We start from the raw sequence: 22,228 nt of genomic DNA, 5'->3' as shown, positions 1-22,228 counted from the left end.
TTTGTCCTAATGCGTTTCAGCTGAGGGTTCCCACACATTTTTTAGCATCTGCTGGATGTTTATACATTTTGTCAGAAGGATGGGATTTTTCCATCCATTTACCACCTGCATCACCATTAATGTCTTCCTCCCCCCCTTTTCAGTTAAAAAAGGCAGGATTTTGTCTTTTCATTTCACTGTTGAGGACAAGTAAAAAAAAATAAAAAATACAGACTCAACAGAAAATGTGCTACATTAGGGACAGACATTTATCATACCGTTTATCATTTATCGTGATAAATCCTGTATCATGTCAAGATTTTGATTTATTGTCAAAATGCTTTTATCGTTAGAATTGTTATTTCTACTATTTTGTTTGTTCAATATAGGTCAATTGATATTTATTGACACAAATAAATATCAGTATACTCTTGCAAAATTCTTGAATTTGCAAGAGTATATTTTGCAATATACGCTTGCAAAATTCAAATTCTTGAATTTTGCAAGCGTATATTCACAGAACAAAGAATGGAGAAAATAGTAAAATAATCCTGACAATACGAATAGTTTTGGGAGGATTTAAACATCATAAATTTTAATTAATTGTCAAAACATCAGAATTCTTATTATACATTTTTCACAATAAATTATAAACAATGCAATAATTGCTCACCCATAGGTCACAGGGTAAACTGGTTGGTAATTATAAAAAGTGATTATCTATATTTTCCATTTATTAATGACAAAGTTATTCATCATAAGTGTAAAGGTAATCCCGTTTTGAAGTCAGTTTGGACATTTTCATCCAGCTCCTAACAGAGCAAACAGAAACACACAAAATGTCCCAGCAGCCAGCCAACCCTGGAACTTCATCCAATGATTTCTCTGTCACTTAGTAGCATCTGTCAACAGTAGCAAACATCTCCATTTAGATAAAAAAAAACAGCCCATAAATCAACATTTCAGCCTGAGGGCACACAGCTGGTGGAAAAACTTAAATTTCTCCAAAGTGTATTTATATCACTGTGAAACACCCCTCAGCTCCAGCCTTTCACTGAGGACTTTGCTGACACAAAGCTGATTTGGAACAAAAAAAAGATGAATGGAAGGAAGAGAAAATATTAGTGGCTCATTATGACTGTAGGAGATGTTTTTCCTATTGCGAATTTTGCCCCTTGTGTGTATAACTAAATGCAGAGAAACACACTCCGTCAGACTTCAGTCACACACAGCCTTCAGGTGTTGCAGTCAGTCTATGGTCTTCCTCCTGATCTGATTGGCAGAGCACCGACGATAAACAGACAATGATTGGTCAGCGTACATGCTGGTTAGAACATGACACCACTTTGTCTTGTCACGGTGCTGAAATTAGCAACAGTAACTCTTAGCATGCACAATCAGATCATTACAACTAGAGAGGGAGGACAGACTGTAGAAGTGGTGAAGTACCGTAATCTGTTCTAGTGCTGGCTCAGGATACAGACTAAAAACTGGCATGTGCTCCCAGAAATCAACAGGAGAGTGAAATCAGACCACTTTTTTGCTGTCCTTGGTAATCAGCTTTCAGGAAACTACATTTTCCCAGTCAGTGAATGCAGCGAAGCGCCACCAGATCATGCCTAACCACAACATTCTTTGTCAAAACCTGCATTCCCATTACAAATGCGCACATTAATTATTATTATTATATATTCTATATATTCTGCTAATGTAGAAAAAAATCCAATTTCACAATTGCGGTGTTTCCATTAAAGGGGAAGTATTATGTGATTTCCAGGAACATAGTGTCATTTTATAGCACAATCAATTACCTCCAGTCGTCAAAAAACATAAGAAATTTGACTTCGCAACTGAAATTGCGTCTCTGTCTCTTTAAGAAACTTCCCAAAAATGTTTTACACAGCTGAATGGTTGCCATGGGAGATTGAAGGATTTCTCAAACATGCATGAAAGAATCAAGGTAACAACCCAGGGATGATTTGGATGAAGGAATAATATTATAACACGATGCAAAGCTTTTGTTGAGCTTTACATTATGCATAGTACTAGCCCCTTTAAATAAGAAATGCAGTAAAAGTCACATGTGAATAAGATTTAATTCAAGATTTGTTACTGATTCGTTCAATTTTTCTACAACATCTTAGGTCTAGGTGTTTTGTTATTCCAAATTAATCTATTAAAGGAAGCAACTGAAACAGATATAAGAAGTTTGGCCAATTTAATCATGCTTATACAGCCAATCATCGATATGGCCTTTATCATCCAATTATTTTGAGAAATTGTCTGGTCTTTAATGAACAGGGAGAGGTTTTATAGTTTATATTCACCTCGGCAGATGAATGTTTAGGATAGTTTAAGAGCAGGGACCAGAGTGGGCAGAGAGTTTATTGATTCATGGTGCTCTGCTGTGATGGAAGCTCCATTAAGGAGGAAAGAAACCCCCATTAGAGAAAAGTTCACAGAATCATCTTAATCCCTCTTTTCACTTTCAACAAGATTGTTGGTGAAACAAGCCTCCAACCTGACCCCAGAGCAGAGGCGGTGATGAAACCAGGATCGTTTCTTCAAGCACGGACCTTTGACTGGCTGCCCACATTAATTAGCAAAAAAAGAAAAAAGAAAAAAAGTGCGAGACGCCAGCTATCTCATTTATACTGCGTCCTTGAAATAACACAGAGCGGCCCTGGTGTCTCACTGTGGACACATTGAGACTCTGAACATGAAGGACACGACGTGTCGCCACCGGCAACATGGCACTGATCTGATTTAATTAATTATTTTTAACAAGCAGTGCAAAATATGTAGCACTGGCTTTAACTTAAGTATTTTAAGTTATAAAAAGGTTTTATCTGACGCAGGACCGCCACTGAAACTACTTTATATGCATATTTAATATGACTGTCAACAGATGTTAGCAAAATTTAGAAGACGTCCGCCTATTGATGGTTCATTACTCGTGAACTTTCTGGAATTCGACTCCAAATTATTGATTATATTATTATTTTTCCTAGAACATTTCTAAAATATTTGAAAGAAAATACATCAGAGGAAGCTGAAATGCTACTTGACATGCTATTCAAGAGCACCTTTCATTTTCCTTGGCCCTGATTGGCTGTACCCCCAGTTTGTGCATATCAATGTATATTAAGCTATATGTCGTATTTTAAGATAAGTAGTTGTAAGCATCGAGCGATTTGTGAAGCCACATTGACTAACGTATTTTAATTGCAGTGCAAATCGTCCGACAATTTTCCATGGGATTGGATGGGAGCGGCTATGTATGCGGTGTTTTGGGGACATTAGTTGACGATTTTACAGAAGAGCTATGGACTCAACATGTAGAAATAACACACAACGTTTTGTGAACAGCGTGATGCTGTGAGAGCTCTGGTGGAGCGAGCTGTACATGGTCAGAAAAAAATCCCCAAAACAAATCATCCTCCTACCACTTCCTTTCGTCTTCTTTGTCATTTTTGTCAGCAGTAACATTCCGACTCTGATCTTCTGACTTGCGTCATGCAAAAAAAGTGTTTCCATCTATTTCAAAACGGCCAAACATCCACCTCATACCAACGCAATTTTTTTTTTATCAATGTTTGAGATCAAAAACTTGAGCCCTTTTAAAATAGGCATTTCCATTAAGCAGATTTATTTTTGGAATTTCAATTTGCGCAATATCATGGTCAATGGAATTACAGCTGCTGCTGGACAAGAGCAGATCCAGGCTTCGGTTGGAAATATGCTGCCGGGATGAAGTTCCAAAACCCTTTCTTGGTGCAGTTCTACTCAAAGCTTTTATGTGTCTTGATATAAAAAGGTCCCCAATCCAACAAGGAAAGCCAAGCTGTAACATCAATCACAGTCAGTCTATTTATTCAAAATAACAAGCTAAATACATTATCTTTACCACTCTGCCGACAGAGGTTCTGATTTACACAGGAGAGATGACCAGGAGGTGAAGTGATCTACTGCATGTTTCCTCAGGCGTGTGTTTCAATATCACACTCCTGCCAACACGGCAGTCTTTCTCCATTGTCTCTGCCTGGATGCCAGCCCTTCGACAGACACGAGATCCACCAACTTCCCTGCATTCTCTCTCGCTCTCAGTCACACATCTGTTCATTACCAAAACAGAAAGCATCGACTGGTTGACTTGAGGCATCAGCATCTGCCACTGCTGGTGTTAACAGCATCTGCCTGGTCTGAGAGTTGGAAAGCCGTGGTCATCTCTATCTGCGGGATTAACCCTACTTCAGGGTGCCAAATCTGCTCCCAAACGGCCTTCATCGTACGTCCTTCTTTTTATTCTCCTTACTCTCTACCTTCCCCTCTCCCCCGACAGTTGGCAGGCCTGTCGGCTCAAGCTGGTCGACCCGGTGGCGCTCTGCAGACTGCAGCAGTGGCAGATCTTGGCACACTTTGCGGCTCACTGGAACCCATCCAGCAAACACATTAGCCTACTGTTGTGTGACGCGTTTCAACTTGCGTACAAGCTAAGACGACGTGAAGAGGAAGTTGTCACAAGTGAACGAAAGAATATTAGGATCTAAGAGACGGTTTAGGTGAGACTTACAACCCTCGGAACAAGAGTAAGAAGCATCTAATCCATGATTCTAGGAGTAAGAACTGGTTCTAGATGGGGAGTGACAGTCCAGACAGGCTTAGCAAATGAAGGCGGAGCCTCCAGAAGCTCTCTAGGCAGTTGTCAATCATGTCGATCTGGGTCTTACACCAAATCATTGGAGACAAGTTGAAGCCTATCCCCTGCAGGAGCGAGTGACGCTTCTCGGTTCAATCAAGTGCACAAAGAGAGTTTGCATTGTTTTGCAAACCCGGAAAATATATTTTTTTTTAATATGCAGCAACAACTTTAAGTCAATCTCAATTATTTGCCTCCAGCATTAATGTGAAGCTCTGCAAAGTAAAGTTTCTGGACTACATGAAGGACTGGACAGTAAATAACTAGAGGTGCACCAATCTGATATTTTTGTCAGTTCTAGTTTCTTTATTATTTGTCTTACATTGGCTGTTATAGTCCTAATTGCACTGATTGAACACATTAAAGTTGGTCTATTTAAGTGGGCTGTACTGGTGCAGAGTAATCAGAAACTTTCATAATTCAGTACATTTAGGGTGCTGTGGTGGCACCTGTGCCAGGTGCTTTGCACAGGTCAGCGACCAGTGCCAGCGACCACTGGCATCAGTCCTCATGCCAGTAGTCGCAGGTTCGATTCCCGGCCTAGCGACATTTGCCGCATGTCTTCCCCATCTCTCATAACCCTCTTCCCTGTCAAACTACTTTCAAATAAAGGCCACTGGAGCCAACAAAAACCTTTAAAATAAAATAAATAATAATTCAGTACATTTATTTGTGCGTTTAAAAAAAGAAACATTTTAAGTCAACTCAGCACTGTTTGTGCATCATATCGGTATTGGCCAATAGGTATCGGTATCGGGATGAGAAAAGTGGATTGGCGCATCCTTATTGATAATTCCATCCTTGAGGGACTAAATGGTGATTCATCCTGATAAAAAGTGTTTCAGATAAACCAAAAAACTAATCAGAAACAACAAAATGCCTCAGCTGAGGGTTGCATCAGCGTAACATGACTTAAGTTTGTCACGTAAGAGCAAGCAAAAAAAAAACAACCAAAAAACAAAAGGCAGAGCAATCACCACCATGCTTTAAAATAATACTAAAGCTAATAAATAACGTAGGATAAACTTGACACTCATTTCAGACTTGTATAGAGCTCAGACAGCCCAGAGTTTTATTAAAATATTTATTGCATGTTATGTGTTGAGCATGTATATCAGAATTGTCAGTTCTGAAAATTGTTACTGAATTTTCTAACCCTTTAACAGTTCCTGAATCTTTTCTTTGTCTGCGTGGTTTAACTGGCATCTGCTGCATACCAATTAGCAAAACCGGCTTCATCTGCACTTCGATTTTTATGGATGCTGAGCAAAAGCAAATTAGACACCACGGTAACTTCGTAGGTCACAATTTGGTGTTGAAATGTGGCATTTTAAAGAAAGAAATGATAATCGGCATACTGAGCTTAGGCTTCCGAAAAATGTAATTAAAATATTCCACAATTATTTTTAGAAATGAAACACTGCACTGCTCAACTTTGAGACTTTGCTTCTTAATTCTTCTTAAAACACTGCACTGCTCAACTTTGAGACTTTGCTTCTCAATTCTTCTTAAAGTAACGGCTACAGAGAGCGCAAGAAAAACTGCAACTCTGCTACTGTGTGACTCGCTGGACACACGTAGATACTGTAATGCTAAGCAGGCTATCCATGCTAACTGCTACAAAAACATGATAAAGCCAGTTTAAAAGATCAACTTCTTAGTCATTAATTCATTTAGTGAATTATAACATTGTCTTTTATTGCATGTAGTAGTTTAATATGAATAAATCCATTATGGTCTCGACATAAGGGGAGCAACAAACTTTTAGCGCATGCCCAAATGAGCTAACGGTAAGGAACGTGCTTCCAGGAAAGACTGTGCAGTGACAAGCATCCCTACAAAATCAGGGCTTCTGCAGGTTTCACCAACTCAAATGTGAGACTTTTTAAGACCAGTATGAGTTAAACTTAACATGTATGACAGTTTTTGTTTTTTGTCAGAATGCACGTAGCATTGTATGGTTTGGCAACAGAAGTGAGCTAGTGGTGAAGACGAGCATTGTCCAGCCAACTGGTGATAAATTTACACTTACCCATGATAGCTAGCTAGCATGGGTGTATTAGCAACCAATTACCAGTAGCCTAAACCAGCCTGAGTCAAAGAATACAGTGAAGATGTCTACATACGACTTAAGAGTTTGCCTGGCAAAATATACAAGATTAAACATTAAGACCTATGATTAATGTACTTAACCCTTGTGCGTGCGAGGACCGAGGCAAACGTAAGAGGACTAAGGCAAATGATACAAGTGATATGGGTGTGGGGTCAGTTGGACCCCATTAGTAAACACAAGGGTTAAGAGGCCAACTTAAATTCATTAGAAAAATGCAAGACATTTTGAGGCCTTAATTTTAGATGCGTGTAATTAAGACTTTTAGGATCTAACAGCAGCTCTCAAGACAATAACCACACCCTACCAACTGAAAATTAGTGCCGTGACAAACTTCTTCCTCAAATAGAGCCATGTCATTAAGAGAGGAGATGCCATGTTTTCCTGTGAGAATGCACTGCATGAGCTGGACGTGCTGTAAGGCAGGTCTTTATGCGTCCGGGCAGGGTCTATGTAACAGGTAGCTGATCCGTCCCGCTGGGCAGCGCTTGGTGAACAGCCCGTCTTCATGCTACAGCAGCCAACTAGCACGATGCAGGCATCTACACTTGATATTCCCAGCACAGCTCCGCTCAAATGGGACATCTGTTCGCTTCTTGCAGCAAGGCCTCCATGCACTACCTTCCACACAAGAAGATGTCACCAGAGGAATATGAATGGACGGCCCATCTGCTTCTGTGTTCACATCCAATTGCAAAGTGTTAGACTTCAGTTCAAGTCAGTATTTTGGTTAACTTTTGAGTATGTCATAAAAAAAAGGCAGCCTGAAGGTACATCAAGTTGAAAAAGTTCAAGAATGTGCAAGTTATCCGAGGATTTCTGAGAATTTTACTCCGATTGTGGACTGAAGACATGCTTGCAGATGCAGAGGGATTAAATGGAAAAAGATCACAAATCGACCCGGTTGGAGTATAAGGCGATTCTAGGAATTTGATTAGCTGGCTGGTCTGAGGCTGAGCGCACTTTCCATCTGGTGTTTGAGCAGGTCTGAAGAGGATACTGCTGGCATGACAAGCTGAGAAACGTTGAAATCTTTCATTCTACGTCGCGCTGTCCTGATAGCTGCTCTGCTCTTGGATCCATAAGATTCTCATTTGAGAGATAAACTCCAAACAAGCAGAGTGAAGGTCACAGAGGTGGACAGAGTAAAGCATTCACATGCAAACAGTGTTTTTTATTTTTTGTTTTGTTTTTTTAAATGACCATCCATTAAAAAAATTATAGTGATTGAGTAAATGGCGGGGAGAAAACAGCAACCTCTGCCTTAGAACCTTTTTGTTTCCTGGTAACTGTGTTTCACGTCCCACAGAGAAAAAACATGAAATTTAGTCTGAGTCACCATCTTCCGACAAATAAAACAAAACAGTTACTTAAGAGGACTTGCAACATTTAAAAAATGTCCAGAAAGAAAAAAACAAGGCTTCAAACGGCTCATGAAGCTTGTTATTCATATGTTTCATAGATAGGATTATGAAAAATGTGTCCTTGAAAGTTTGAATTTCAAGGACACATTTTGATCACAATTTGATCAAAATGTGATCTCCGTGTCTCTTTTCTTGTCAAATTGAAAACATAAATCCTGTTTTATTCACAACACTGATGTAAACAATTATTTTAGTAATTGAGTAATCCATCAATTATTCGGATGATTAATCAAATAACCAAATACAGAAAACTGTCCCGTTCTGTAGTAACTACTTAAGCTGGTAAAAGAATCGTATCAAAAATAAAATGCAACTCAGTCCCCTTTTTTTAAATAAGAAAATATGTTATTGCTTAAAATACAAAATGATTCAAACGTCACTTTTAGTCTTGAAGTATGAATGTTCAAAATCGGATTAGCAATAAAACATTTAACATTAACTTGTAAAAATGAAAAAGCGAACTTAAATTGAGGCATTAGTAAATATTGCTTTTTATATTATACTTCAATTTAAGTCTCAAGTTTGAAGTATGAAAAAGCTTTTTTATAAAACAGATATTTATCCATGTTCTTGGTAAGAAAGAAGCAAGCCCCCTTCTTAAGCTTTTGTTAAAAAAGTACTAAGTACAATTCTGGCAACATTTTAAACTGGTAGCGGCCCTAATTCAAAGCACAGATGAAGTTATTTGACATCTGTGTGTTCCTTCAGTCAGACTCAGTCAGCAGCCAACTGCAGGTGGGCTACAGGAGCAGATTGATGATTAACCAGCTCATTTGTGTTTGTTAGATTTCCAACTTCATTCTATAAAGAGCAGAACATTCTGTCACTTAAAACCTACTACCGTGTTTCCCCGAAAGTAAGACAGTGTCTTACTTTTTTTTATCCCCAAAAGCCCCAATATGTCTTACTTTCGGGGTATATCTTATATTGGAAAAAAATTGTCTAATTTTTTGTTTTAACCATAAAATTAACATTTATTAACAACCTGAACAGTATTGTATTCACCACAAAACAGTTTTATAAAAGGAAGTGCAGGGGACGGCGCGGTGACGTATGGAGAGGGGGACAGTGCGGACGTGGGCAGGAGGCGGCGCGCAGCTAGATGACTTTCGGGAAGTAAGACATATGTCTTACTTTCGGGGTACGTCTTACTTTCGGGGTACGGCTTATATTAGCCGACCCCCCTGAAACCCCCGATACGTCTTACAATCGGGGGATGTCTTACTATCGGGGAAACACGGTACTAAATTAAGCAGGTGATTCAATTTTATTTTGTGTTCTGTCATTTTGCAACTTGAAAAACCTGTAGCTCTAACCCTGCCACTTTAACAAATTTTGCTAGACGATAAATTATCCCAGGCGTTATTGCGATAAGTGGTAATATTGTTGTTTTGAGATCATTTTTGAAGTAATATAATGCTAATGCTGTAATAATGACATTGAGAATATGTGATCAATAAACTTAAACTTCACTGTTTATTTTTCTCACTGTTTAGTCACATGGTGTTTTTATTTTAATTATGTAAAGCACTTTGAAATGCCTTGCAGCTGAAATGTGCTATGCAAATAAAATTTGATTGATTGATTGATAAAAAAAAAATTGTATTGGCCAAAATCTGAATTGGCAGGTCAGGGTTTTTAGAGATCAGTGATTGGCCAGGAAACTGCAAATCTTTTGGCTCAGTGTGAAACAAACCATATTTAACTACCAAGTTGAGCTAATATCTTAAAATTAATTAAATTTTATATAAAAGCAAGTTGATAATGTACATTTTTGTTTTTAATTTAGTTAACATTGTGTATTTTTACAGGAGGTCATCATACGGTGTCCATCTCATACTGGCCCATGCCTGGTCACAGCCAGGTGAGAAAAATTGAGATAAACTTTCGTAACCTCCCCGCAAACCAGCTGCAGAGGAGAAAACCTGCAGAGAAGTGTTAAAGGAAGCAGTCATGTTTTAATCCTGTTGTGTTTTACCAAAACTGTCAGACACTTCATTTAAACCTCAGTAAATCCCAACAACTTGGGATAAAACCTAAACAAACATGTTTGGTTGAACTGCCTTACTCCCAGAGCTAAGCTGCTTCAGTCACCAATAAACATCGAAACTACGTCTGTGACCAGCCAGGCAGATTAGAGGCCCTACCTGCGCACAAACACACCAACACAAGGGGTCTGCTTCACACGTGACACAGATCTATAGGATTGAGCGTCTAAATATGGCGGTACAAACAGTAATAATCTGCGCTGCATTATCCGCACTAATGCTGAACCGAATCATCGACAACGCAGACATGACTGCCGTGTATTTTTAGCCTCCAGTATGTCACTGTGGACCTGAGAGCTGCTGCAGGACACAGCAGCTGAGGTGATCCACAGTGGAAATCTGATGGCTCAATAACTATTAGTTGCTCACTCTACAAATCTGGCTTTTATGAGAGAGTGACAAAATGACCATTGTGGGAATGTACCCAAAACATTCTGCTTTATGAAAACCTGTGAGATTCTGCTAAAGACTTGAGACTGAGGGCCCAACATAGAGCCAGAAATAAAATGAAATAATTATTTGCAAGCAATTTCAGGTACTACCAAGCCCCAGTCAAACTCTGGACCTAATTTTTGACAAGACTTCAAAACGTCATAGATCCTCTCAATCTAGTCTCACTCCGCTTGAGCTATTTTGCAAAGACATTCATAATGTATTCATCTGAATTTTAGATGAAGTATACATACATCTTTATTTGCTTTGTCATTATTTCCAAGTTGTGGTGTAGCAGGATGAAGCAACAACTTCTCCCTTTTACATCACTTTCCCTCACCCTCACCCTCCTCCCAACCCCAAGGAGAGTCTTCTGCGCCACTGCGCTGCCACCATTAATCCATCACCACAAACCTCCCGCAATCTTCCTGAACAAACAAGCATGCTGGCTTCTGCTTCTGGACAGGGAATCGCATGCTGAGGCCACCCCTGATCCAGCGCGCCCTCCCTGGGTCGCCATCCAGAAGACCCAGACACAAGCTCCATGAGCTGGACAGAATGAGGCAGCCTGAGCCTGATAACTGCTGACATAAGGGCATTCATTTCCATTTCAACACCTTCCAAAATCGGAAGTTCAGCTGCGGAACATGTGAAATGATAAGCTACTAATGAGTTTACTGTGATTCCCCTTTGCACATTTTTCTCACTTGTAGCCAAACAAGGCCTTCAGGAAACAAGCACAAGCTCTACCGTGAAAAAAAGTCAAACACTGCTTAAACAAATCTCCTGCATTCCACGACAAACATAGCAGGAAGAAAGAGCAGGAAACAAATTTAAATGTTGAGGTACGAGGTTCGCTCACTGTGAAATCTAATAAAGAGAACGATACCAGCTGGCTGCTGTATTACTCCTGCATCTCTATCAGCAGTGAGGTGTTTCACCAACCTGGGCCAGTTTGTTACGTAACACATGCCAATTGTCTCTGAGTGCTCCATGCTGTCATACAGTAACGGTAAGGATTATTGAGAATACTGTAAATATTTGCAGGAAAGCTGTAGGAAAATAAAAGTAAGGGCTAGAGAGGCATTTAGTGGATCGTCCCATATTTTAGAGGCAGGGCAATAACTTGTGGCAGTGACCCAAATGTGTTTGTGTGTACTTGTTTAGTAGACAATGTCTGGGATATTTACTAACCTTCTGGAGACCAACGAGCCTCATAGGGACCAAAGCCCGGTCCTAATACGGTGGACCCACTTTTTTAGGGTCAGGGGTTAGGTTTAAAGATAAGGCGTGAATTAGGTCTTGGTTAATTGTAAGGTTAAAAACATACCAGTAATTGCTAGGGTTAGGGAAAATGTCTGGGTTAGGCATTAATGCAGTAGCTAAAATGAATGGAAGTCAATACAGTCTTAAAATGGGTAGAAATACAAACTTGTGTGTTTTTAACACATTTCCAATGTTGACCAAGGTAGATTTATGGCCCAAACCCAACCGAAAATTATTTTCTTGATTGGCTCAGCTGAGTTTAATAAGCCTATAATAAAAATGCTCACCTTTATTCAGGATTTGGGCCAAGAAAGTAATAATTAGAGTTGCACCAATCCGATAATAATATCTGAATTGACCCCAATAGTAAAATTCCCAACAGGTATTTGAATACAGTACATCTATGTCTGTTTTTTTTGTTTTTTTTAAAAGAAACGTTTTGAGTCTATTCAGCACTTTTCAGTATCGGATCGGTACCTGCGATACTAAACCTCAGATATCTGTCATATTGGAAATGAAAAAAAGCAAATCGGTGCATACTTAGTAATTATCAGTGTAACAGAAGAGAGAAGAAGTTATGAAGAAATATTGCTAAGTTTAGTATACAAGGAAAGGATACGAATAACCATATGATTTACATTGGCTACCTATTCTATTTTTGATTTGACTTTAAGATTTTTATAGTTTAAAATCTTCCTAAAAACTAATTCCTTTAAACTGGCCTTCAATCCGAGTCCAGTTTGAGTTCCATCAGACCTGTTTGTCTCCTAGTGTTTGTTCTCATTGATTTCAATGTTCTTTTTAACATTGTCACTTGTACCCTTTCTGAAGCACTTTGGTCAAACTTGTTAAGGTACTTTTTAAACAAGTTTAACTTTGACATTGACGTTACATCTTTTAGTCTGTTGACATACCATTGAAACATGCATAAAAAAGTTTTTTGTTTTTTTTTAATTAGGAACATATAGTATCTTTTGACTCCAGTACATAACTTTATTGGTGATATCTGTTCAGGATAACGTGTGTCCAGCAGGAAGCTAACAGTCAAACAAACTTGTAATCTTTGGACAGTGGATCTCTGCAGCTTACATAACCCTCGCAGCTGGATATTTGTCACAGTGGAATGTTTTCAGACACATGCGAAGGCCTGACTGCGCCACACACACATACAAACACACACACGCAGCACGCTGTTGCCCTTGGGTTTAATGTTAATCACAACCGACAGAGAACAAAGCAGCTGCCACACACACCATTTTTTTTTTGTTTTTTCTTAAAGGTGTGAGACGCTCTGTATCTCTGTTGCAAACACACACTGACAAACATTCAAAGGTAATACGGCAATATGTGACCTGGTCCTGATGCATTTACAGAAAAATATTAACATTTGCTGTATTATAATTCAGCGTTTTCTGCTCATATTCTGTTCAATAAAACAGGCAGAGCATCTTAAACTCAGATGTCCATTTCTCACTGTAAACACAACGCCAGGGGTGTTTTACAACAATAAGAACAAAGTGCTGGTAAAACACAAATTTAACTCCAGAAAGCCCTCAATTTTATTTTGTTTTATTTTATTTTTTACAATATGTAGGATAGCTGCTGAATATTATCTCTAAAAGCTAGGAAACACAGAGGTCAACTGAAAGTGACACTTTTGGATGTAACTAACTCAAAAACCTGCAAAAGTAGCCTTGATTTTTCAGGAGACTCACAAAGATGTAAAATTCAATTTAAAATAACCACAGGCGGTCCATTTGAGCTGTGAGACAGAGACACAGAGAGAGAGAGAGAGAGAGAGAGAAAGAGTGAGTAAGTCTTTCAGCAAGTAACAGGAAGGCTGGAGGGAGAACAGAAAAGTTACAGTTTTATACTTTGGAGGTTTCAATGCCTGGTTTGGAATATATTGGATTTGGAAATGTGGGCAAGATGTCTAGATATGCATTTGACACACAGCTTAATACTTTTAAATTAGCTTTTAAATTGAAGAGAGGAAGGGAGAGGATGTGAGCAATGTGCACACGAAGATGACTGACAGCATTAAGACCCTACCTGGCTGATTGGTTGTTTCTGACAGAGCTGTTTATTTCTGGAGACTAAAGAGCTAAAAAAAAATTCAGATTATCTGTCTCATACTATAATAGTATGTCATGACATACTATTATCTGTCATGACATTGTGACCATTTTAACAAATATGCACAAAAAAAATAGTTTTATAAAAATTGCATACTGTTGTTTTAAGCATTCAAGTTTTCACATTTATTAGGTTTGTGAGTTCAAAATAAATCAAGTTTAGAAAAATGCATGCATGTCCAAAAACGAGATCATTTGAAGTCCTAGTCAAACCAGTTGTTTTCTCATTAGAAACACATGGTGTAGTCCAGTTATTCCACTGCAGTGAAGTGGGTTTGCTGTACGGACGTAAAACCACATGATGTTAAAAGATCATCCATCGTGTTTGCTAAGGTGATTCCAGACACCATTAAGGATACTGAAACTTTACGTTGTTTGTGGCTCGTACACCACGTGATATTAATATTGCTGAGGAACATTCAGGCGCAGGGATGCTTGGGAAGGCTTCTCACATGCCTTGTTTACACTGAAAAGAATGAGGTGAATTTATATGTTTGTCCTCTAACAGGAGACAAACATCAGGTGCTCTCTACAACAAATCAGCCTGTCATTAACTGTAAAATCGGGACATTTTCATGCTCCACTTTCTATGTTCCATCCATATTTACTTGATAAACTACAGAACAAAATAAGCACAGCAATGATGTCTCTCATTCATTCTCTCAGACCTTTCAGTCAGTCAGTCTAACTGGGCCACTAGATTTCTGCCTGCTCCTCGGCTCAAAATCCACTTCCTCCCCCGATTAAAGGGACAGTAGTGCAGATTAGAAACATGTCCTGAAGTGCTCTTTTCACTCGCTCTGCCAAGGCCCATGTCAACCTGCGCCTGTGTGTCGCTGCAGATATAGAACTACTTAGCACACTACTAGGGCACAAGGTCCCTTCCAAGACATTAAGACCCAGATCCTATAAGGTGGTGCTTATAGGGATCAAAGGAAAATGGCTGGTCTGCCTTCAGGAATGGAAATGTCATCAAAAACCTTGAGCATTGGCTTCCCTGAGGGTGAACTTGGTCAAGGCTTTAGAGTACTTCAAACAGCGAGTTACTCCAACTTTAAATGGATGAATCAAGGCAACAGTGGCCAAGCAGTGGCTTCAGAAAAAGTATAGCTTATCAAATGTCTGGTTGAATCTATCCCCGACAAGGAATAAGTGTTTGAAGGTCCCTCACCAACTGCACAAAACTACTAACATTTTGAGGGTAAACAATCAAATGGCAACCCAAGGTAATGAACAAGGAGATGTGTCTGTTAATTATTGTCATAAGTCATGTCACCAGCCAGCTATGAAAAAGAGCAACTGAAAAAGGTCAGTAAAGCTCCACCATCTGCCTCAGTGAAGTAGTTAGCATCACGAATGATGAGATGTAAGCCAACGCTATCAGTTTAAATATTAGCTTTATGGACACCAACGGTCTATTTTCTAATGGTGTATTTTTGGCGGACACAACATTTCTGTGCGTCTGCAAGCTCTGCTTCCTAGCTGTGAAAATGTTAAAAAAGGGCTGAACTGTTCTCTATTTATTGGTCTTGCCCTGAAAAGGAAAACTAAAATGTTGTCATATTATAATTCATTTTTGCCCTTAGCTAGTAAGAACCCTCAAAAAAACTGTACATCGGTAACAAAAATGGCACCGAGTATCCTTCTTGGTTTCATTAGTACTTGAAATCTTAGTATCGTGACAACTCTAATCTGTACATCTCTTGGTTGTTGTTGTTTTAGTAGCACTTCACGATGAGGCGTAGCCTACAAAGGGTGAATCAGCTTCACTCCGTCCAGCCACGTATTTAACTTCTAGAAGCAAAACTACAATCTGAGAGGGTTAATGGGTTATTCAGGAGTTCAAATGGAACGTAAACGTGAAAAAATGTAAACTATAGCAGTGATTATATTTAAATTTAATTAAATGTGTAAATTCTCACATGCAGCCCCACCTTTGGCTTCCAGATCACCTAAAACATGTTCCTGTGACTCATTCAGACACAGTGAAGCTGATTTGTTGCAATTTCATGTGGACCATTAGGCTTTATTTTCCCCACAATCGGCCAAAATGCTGCACCATCTGTGCATGCTAGAATTGCTGGAAGCAAGTTAGCAACATGTCCACACCAACAGCGCTCGACAGATTTCAGCTGACCTCGGAATCCACCAGAAGAACTGGTTCTGTTTGGGTTTCCAGTCAGTCGTTCGTTAGCCTTTCAATGTATTTATAAAGAAAATTTGATGTGACTTTTCAATACTGATGCCATTAAAAAGACTGACAAATGAACCAATAACTTGCTATCATGGACTTGTACATTATGACTGTTCTATACCATATGGGTCTCGAATAACAAACTGTATTTTTTTAATATAATAAAAAGCTAAGGCTACTATAATGAAACACTACACAGACTTAACTAAAGAGGAATGATGACCCTAGACTTCTCCTTCATGTCAACAGTAAAAGTGTTCATCTGGACATTACATTCCCATTAACCATCATTATTTCACAGCATTCATCTGTTTCATAATTAATAAGCCACAGCAGCTTTTTCAAAAACGCCTTTCCTCCATCATTGCCCCACGCGGACGCTTTCCGACCGTGTGGCCAAACAGATCTGATTTTATGATCAACGGCAGAGAGAAATGATTCGGGAAAACGGATGATGTGTTGGCGACAAGCTAGTGTGCAATATGACACAAAGAGGCATTATGATGGTTCCGCCATCTGAAGCAAAAATGAGCGCTGGTGCCATGGCTACCACCAAAAAATGACCAGTACCTTCGATGAGTGCTTTTAAACTAATCATTTCCTTTAAAAGAAAAAAAAAAAAACAAGTCTCTTTATGTTGTTGTCCAAGAAGGAAATGTCAATAATGTTGGGTAAGAGTTTATAGAACAAAAATAAACCTGTTTTTCCCCTCCTCAGCTTTGCACAACCTTCAGCAAAATCGATTGGGAGTGGTCCCTAACCAGTCAGAATCAGAAAAGAGTTTAAGTATAAAAACCAAAGACCAAACAATTCCAGGAAAAAGCAAGCAGTTCTGAAGGAACTTTCCATAAAAGATTTAAAAGTCTAAGCTTTAGGATAAGCCCTAACCACAAAAAAGGCTCCTTTGATTTCCTCGATAGATCATTTAAATGCAACAGAAAGCCTTCCCCACCATGTCTGCTCACCAGAAGTCTACATCTGAAAAGCAAAATGCACAATTACTATCTCCCCCCACAACACTCCCAGTACACCCCTTCTACAAAACAAACTGCTTAAAATTCAGCTGGTTCCACATCCCATTACAGACGGAAGCAGCTTCTGGAAGCAGTAAAAGGTGCTGCTACGTACCTGGGAGCTTCCATTGACTCCGGTGCAGAGGAGATAACAGCATCAATGCCTCAAACTGCTTTACTAAAGCATGGCTCTGTCACATGATCTTGTCCTCATTAGCGGAGTAGGACACTTGGCAATTTATTTCATTGCCATTACACAAGTAACCCTGAATATCTGGCTCATGCAGCATGATGTGGAGGATATCGGTTCAAAATGTGGAGATTTAGGATAATAAATAAATAATATCAATTGAGATAGACACATAATATCAACTGATAGTACATCTGATAGAATATCCAATATATTCACTGAAGTCCGATTCAGAACCGAACAGCACTTGTGGGAGATGTAGGTAGAGGAAAGACTTCAGCTGCTCAACCTCTCATGGTGAACTAAGCTAGGCATCAAATAACTCACTCACTCTTTAGTTACCTAGCAACAACTTGTTGAGTAACTTGCACAGCAGCAGTTTCAGGTTTGCCTCATTACTGCTCAAAAATTGAAAACAACATTGTGGAGTGAAAACTGTGGACAAAACAGGAAAGGTCTGATTCTAACAGACTCCTGTGTTGGAATGCATCAGTCGTACTTCAGACTTGAAGTCAAAACCGAAAAATGAAACTAAACTACATTCATTTGTCTGAAATATGACAAAATGTAGAAAAATAAAAAAAAGTTCAGTAGATTGTGAATACTTCTACGAAGCGGTGCCTGTTTGCCCCGGTTCTGCCCTGGTTCTGGCTGTGCGCTGCCTCCTCCTAGGTGGCCGGGCTCCAGCAGCGTGTCATCTGGGTCTTTTCCAGGTGGTAAAAGCATAAGGGCTCCTGGTGGCAACGGACATGTTCCACGCTCCGGCTCGGCCATCTGGTGATGAGTCATGCCGTCTCTGTTCCCGTTTGCTCTGACTAGGCATGAGATTGCAGGCCGTCAGGCGTGCGCGAATGTGTCCTTTTCCCAAGCATTAGGGTCCGCATTTTATGTGATTGCAACTCAGTGGAGGGGGAAAAAAAAAGATCAATATTGAGCTGACACTATCTGGATTCCATTAGTGATAAAGCAATGAGAGAAGCCTCTACAACTCATTTAATTTAACCCTCCTCTAACTCCCCGAAGTCGTCCCCTGCTGACCGGGAGCAGGAGGCATGTGGGAACCAAAAGCAGGGCAGGCAAAATATCAGATTTGATACAATAGATAAATGCAAAAGATGACAACTTCCCACTTAGTGGAAGGCCTTAGAAATGCATTCCTGTGCTGCAAAAGGAACTCAAAACAGAATATAGATGTGCTGCCGGCGATGCAGAGTGATCCACCTCATATTGATGGCAGCATGCATGCTTCTTCCTAGATAAATGCGACAATCGTAGAGCTCAGTTCAAGTGTGACAGCTCCTTAACTCCAGGCCACATCTGACCCAAATCCTTTTTCCTGTTTTTTTTGTTTTTTTTTAAACAACTGACACTTCCAGTTCTTCACCCTCTTCCCTAAATCCGATGCATCTTTCCACAGAGGAATGCTGGTTTGTACAAGTACATCTCTGCTGCCCCCTATCTGCCAGCAAATGGCTTTACTTCACTGTACAGAGAAATGACACGGCAGCTCTGGTCTCTGCAGAGGACTCTTTGTTCTAAAAGCTAATCGCTGCATAATTCTGAATTGAGACCCAGTTAATTGGTCTACTATTAAATCCTTAAGCTCCTTACAGTAGTAACAACTTCCCTCTTTGAGTTTCACGTCTTTCACAACATTTCCAGAAATGTATCTGCAATAATAACAGTAGGTATGAGTAGAAACTAGAGCTGCAGAAATCCGTTTTATATTTCTTCAAGATTCAGATCATTTTACGATCATTTAGTCTGTGTTGGTAGATTCTTATGTTACAAAATACAAGGTCAGTCTTCTAAGCACATTATAGTACATTAAATATCTAAAAAAAATTATGTTTTTAGATAATTTAAAACATTAATTTTTGCCTAAATTAGTTTTTTTCAAATTCAGGCACAAAAGAATTGAGGTAATTTATTTAAGCTTGGTTAAAAAAATCTGACAACAAAATAAAAGCAGCACTTATCAAAGTCAAAGTAAAATCTGGCAATATTGTTAAAGCTGAAGAAGGAAACAAATAAAAATTTATCTTTTTAAATATATATTTGTTAAAACAGTCTCATTTTGCGTCGTCTGCGCAAAATGAGACGACAGATCATTAAGGCCACTAAGAAAATAAAAAAGAAGTACAATTATGAGATAAAATTATATGTCATAGAATTATGAAAAGTCATGCAAGAAAAAGATCATAATATTACTACTTCATTCTCGTATGACTTCATTCTTGCAATATTATGACTTTTTTCTAGTACAAGTTTATTCTCATAATTTTATGACTATTCTCATTTTATTTTTTGTTAGTTTATCCCCAATGCTCCATTGCAATGAGATTATCAGTGTGGAAAAAAACCTTTTAACAATTTTTTTTTTTTTAATTAATTTATTTTTAAATCAAGCTCCTCTGGCTCCTCGATCAGAAGCAACCAATCAGATCCAGGAGTAGGGTCTTAGCGGCGTCAAACTTCCAGTGTATGTGCTGCTCACACCCTATCTCGATGTTTAGTGCATACCAAACAGGAAAGTGAGACCGTTGCGCAACACCCGGCCAGAACATGGCGTGCTAATAAACATAATTTAGCTATTTAATTTTAGTAATTGAGCTACTTGAAACATTCGAAGAATAGTTACAGCCCTACTTTCAGCAAATACATTTCAGGTAAGATGTCAATCAGAAAATTGAGTGCACATATTTTATCAAATCCGATTATAAATCATTGCAAGTCCAACATTTTACTTTTACCAAATAATAATCATTCTAAAGATGAAACAAAAAAGGTAGTTTTTGGTAAATAGATTCAGTCCATTATTAGGGAATGAATGTGTGTTTGAGTTAAAGCATCCATGATTCTTTAACATCCATGAAAGAAACAGCCATGATACTCAGGACAGTCTCTCAGAGTTTTACAGCGTTGGACTATTCTGCGGGATGTTCTGAGACCGTAAAACTCAAAACATAGCAAGGAGGAGCATCCAGGTTCCATCTCACTGAGAAATGAGAAATTCTGCTCTCCTCGTAAAATATTTTGGGTAATGAAACTCCGCCTAGCCCATCTGTTTCCTGGCCTGCTTCGACTTGGGCAGTGCATGATTACGCTTCAGAGCAGAGGGTGAAAAATGGCTGTACTTTGTAATGCCTTTCCTCGCCAAGAAGCACTGTGAGGTCTATCCTGAATCTGCCCGACTGCATTAGAATACGTAGGAAAAGCAGGATGGGAAGTGAGGAAACTGACCAGAACATTTGTGAAAAAGTGAAATATCAGAAAACAAACAAACAAAAAAATAACACTCTGCCAGAGGATTTAACCAAATCAGGAAAAAAAAGCTGATCGTCTGGACACCAAATGTGTGTCCAGACGATAACCTTTATTAAATTAATTCTGGTTGGTCAAAGTGATGTACCTTAGATTAACGGCAGTACTTCCAACCACTGTTGAAAGCGAAAGAGCGAAAGAAGTGAAGAAAGAACGAGACAGAAAATAAGAAAACAGAAAGAATGAAAGAAACTAAGAAAAATGACAGAAACAAAGAAGAGAAAAAAATCAAAGGAAAGAATTAATGTAGGAAAGAAGGAAAGGAAGAGAAACGAACACAGAAGCAAAGAAAAACAAACAAACAATACAAAACAAAGATAAAGATTGAAAGAAGAAAAAAAGACAGAAACAAAGAAGAATAGAAACAAATGAGAGAGAAAGAAAGGTCTGCCCAAACAAAATTCCATACTTTCCCAGACTGTTAGAACCCTGGCAATCAGCAGAGTGAGAAATATGTTCTTGTCTCATCACATTTCTCTTTGTGATGAATCAAATAAATCCTTTAGCAAGGGACCAGCACTGATTGGGCATTTAATAATAATAAAAAAAAAATTTAAAAACCAAGAGGCCAAAGTCTGCAGCACAGGAGGCTGCAGGGCGTGGGCAGCATTACATAAATACTTTTATCCTGTATCAAAACTCATCATCAGGCTAGACAATCCTCTCAGATTTATTTTTAGAAACAGCTTACATCATGGTGTACATCATAGTGTTGATGTACAAGTACAGAAACATACAGCAGCAGGACAAATCTCCACATTTTAAACACATAGCCTCTTTTTACGGAGCACATCTGGTCTTTACCAAATCAGGAAAACCTAAATATGTCTTCATCTGGGAGACAACTAAAAGATCAAAGTCCAAAGATAAGCATAGACCTCAAACCATGACTCAGTTGAAACAGTTTACTCGTGATGTTCTAAAACCCCGATGCATCCTCCACTACTTCCTAAGTGTGAACAGAATGTCAACAAACCGTCATGAAACACACTTACTATGAAATATTGCACCTTTGGACCAAGAGCCATAAAAGCGCGGCACGCACGCACGCACACACACACACACACACACACACACACACACACACGCACACACGCACACACACACACACGCACACGGTAAGCGCTGAGTACCCTGCAGCTGCTTGGCAGCCTGAAATGAAGACGTTCAGTGAAAACACAGCTCTCTTTGTCATATACAGCACACATAGGGGACAGTAGGGAATGTGTCCCTGGGTCAACTGGGTTTAACAAAAAAATAAAACAAAATGATTTGACATTTAAAATCAGACAGCCAGTAATGTGAAGACATAAAAATCTTCAGGGTGTTTCCCCCTCACCCCTTTTCTAGATGCTCAACTGAGTCTATAAAGCTGTTTTTTTCGCCACACATTTCTGCTGAACTTTATTCACCC

The 22,228-nt window shown here is 39.0% G+C and overlaps 1 protein-coding gene across 8 annotated transcripts in view; it reads right to left on the bottom strand.

Annotated features, from left to right (window-relative positions):
* Positions 1-22,228, bottom strand: part of oxr1a (oxidation resistance 1a) — a 176,323-nt gene that overhangs the window by 109,218 nt on the left and 44,877 nt on the right. The window contains exon 1 of one of the 8 annotated variants that reach the window (XM_081597689.1): positions 17,416-17,444. The exons of the other annotated variants lie outside the window; for them this stretch is intronic. Coding sequence (XP_081453815.1) covers positions 17,416-17,429 — 14 coding nt within the window. The 5' untranslated portion in view covers positions 17,430-17,444. Of the gene's footprint in view, positions 1-17,415; positions 17,445-22,228 lie in introns of those variants that run through there. 8 annotated transcript variants of the gene reach the window in all.

The sequence above is a fragment of the Poecilia reticulata genome, chromosome 16 (genome assembly GCF_904066995.2).
Source record: "Poecilia reticulata chromosome 16, P_reticulata-male-v2, whole genome shotgun sequence".
Classification (NCBI taxonomy): Eukaryota; Metazoa; Chordata; class Actinopteri; order Cyprinodontiformes; family Poeciliidae; genus Poecilia; species Poecilia reticulata.
The sequence above is the reverse complement of the archived record's forward strand: the minus strand, read 5'-3'. Positions and strand labels throughout refer to the sequence as shown.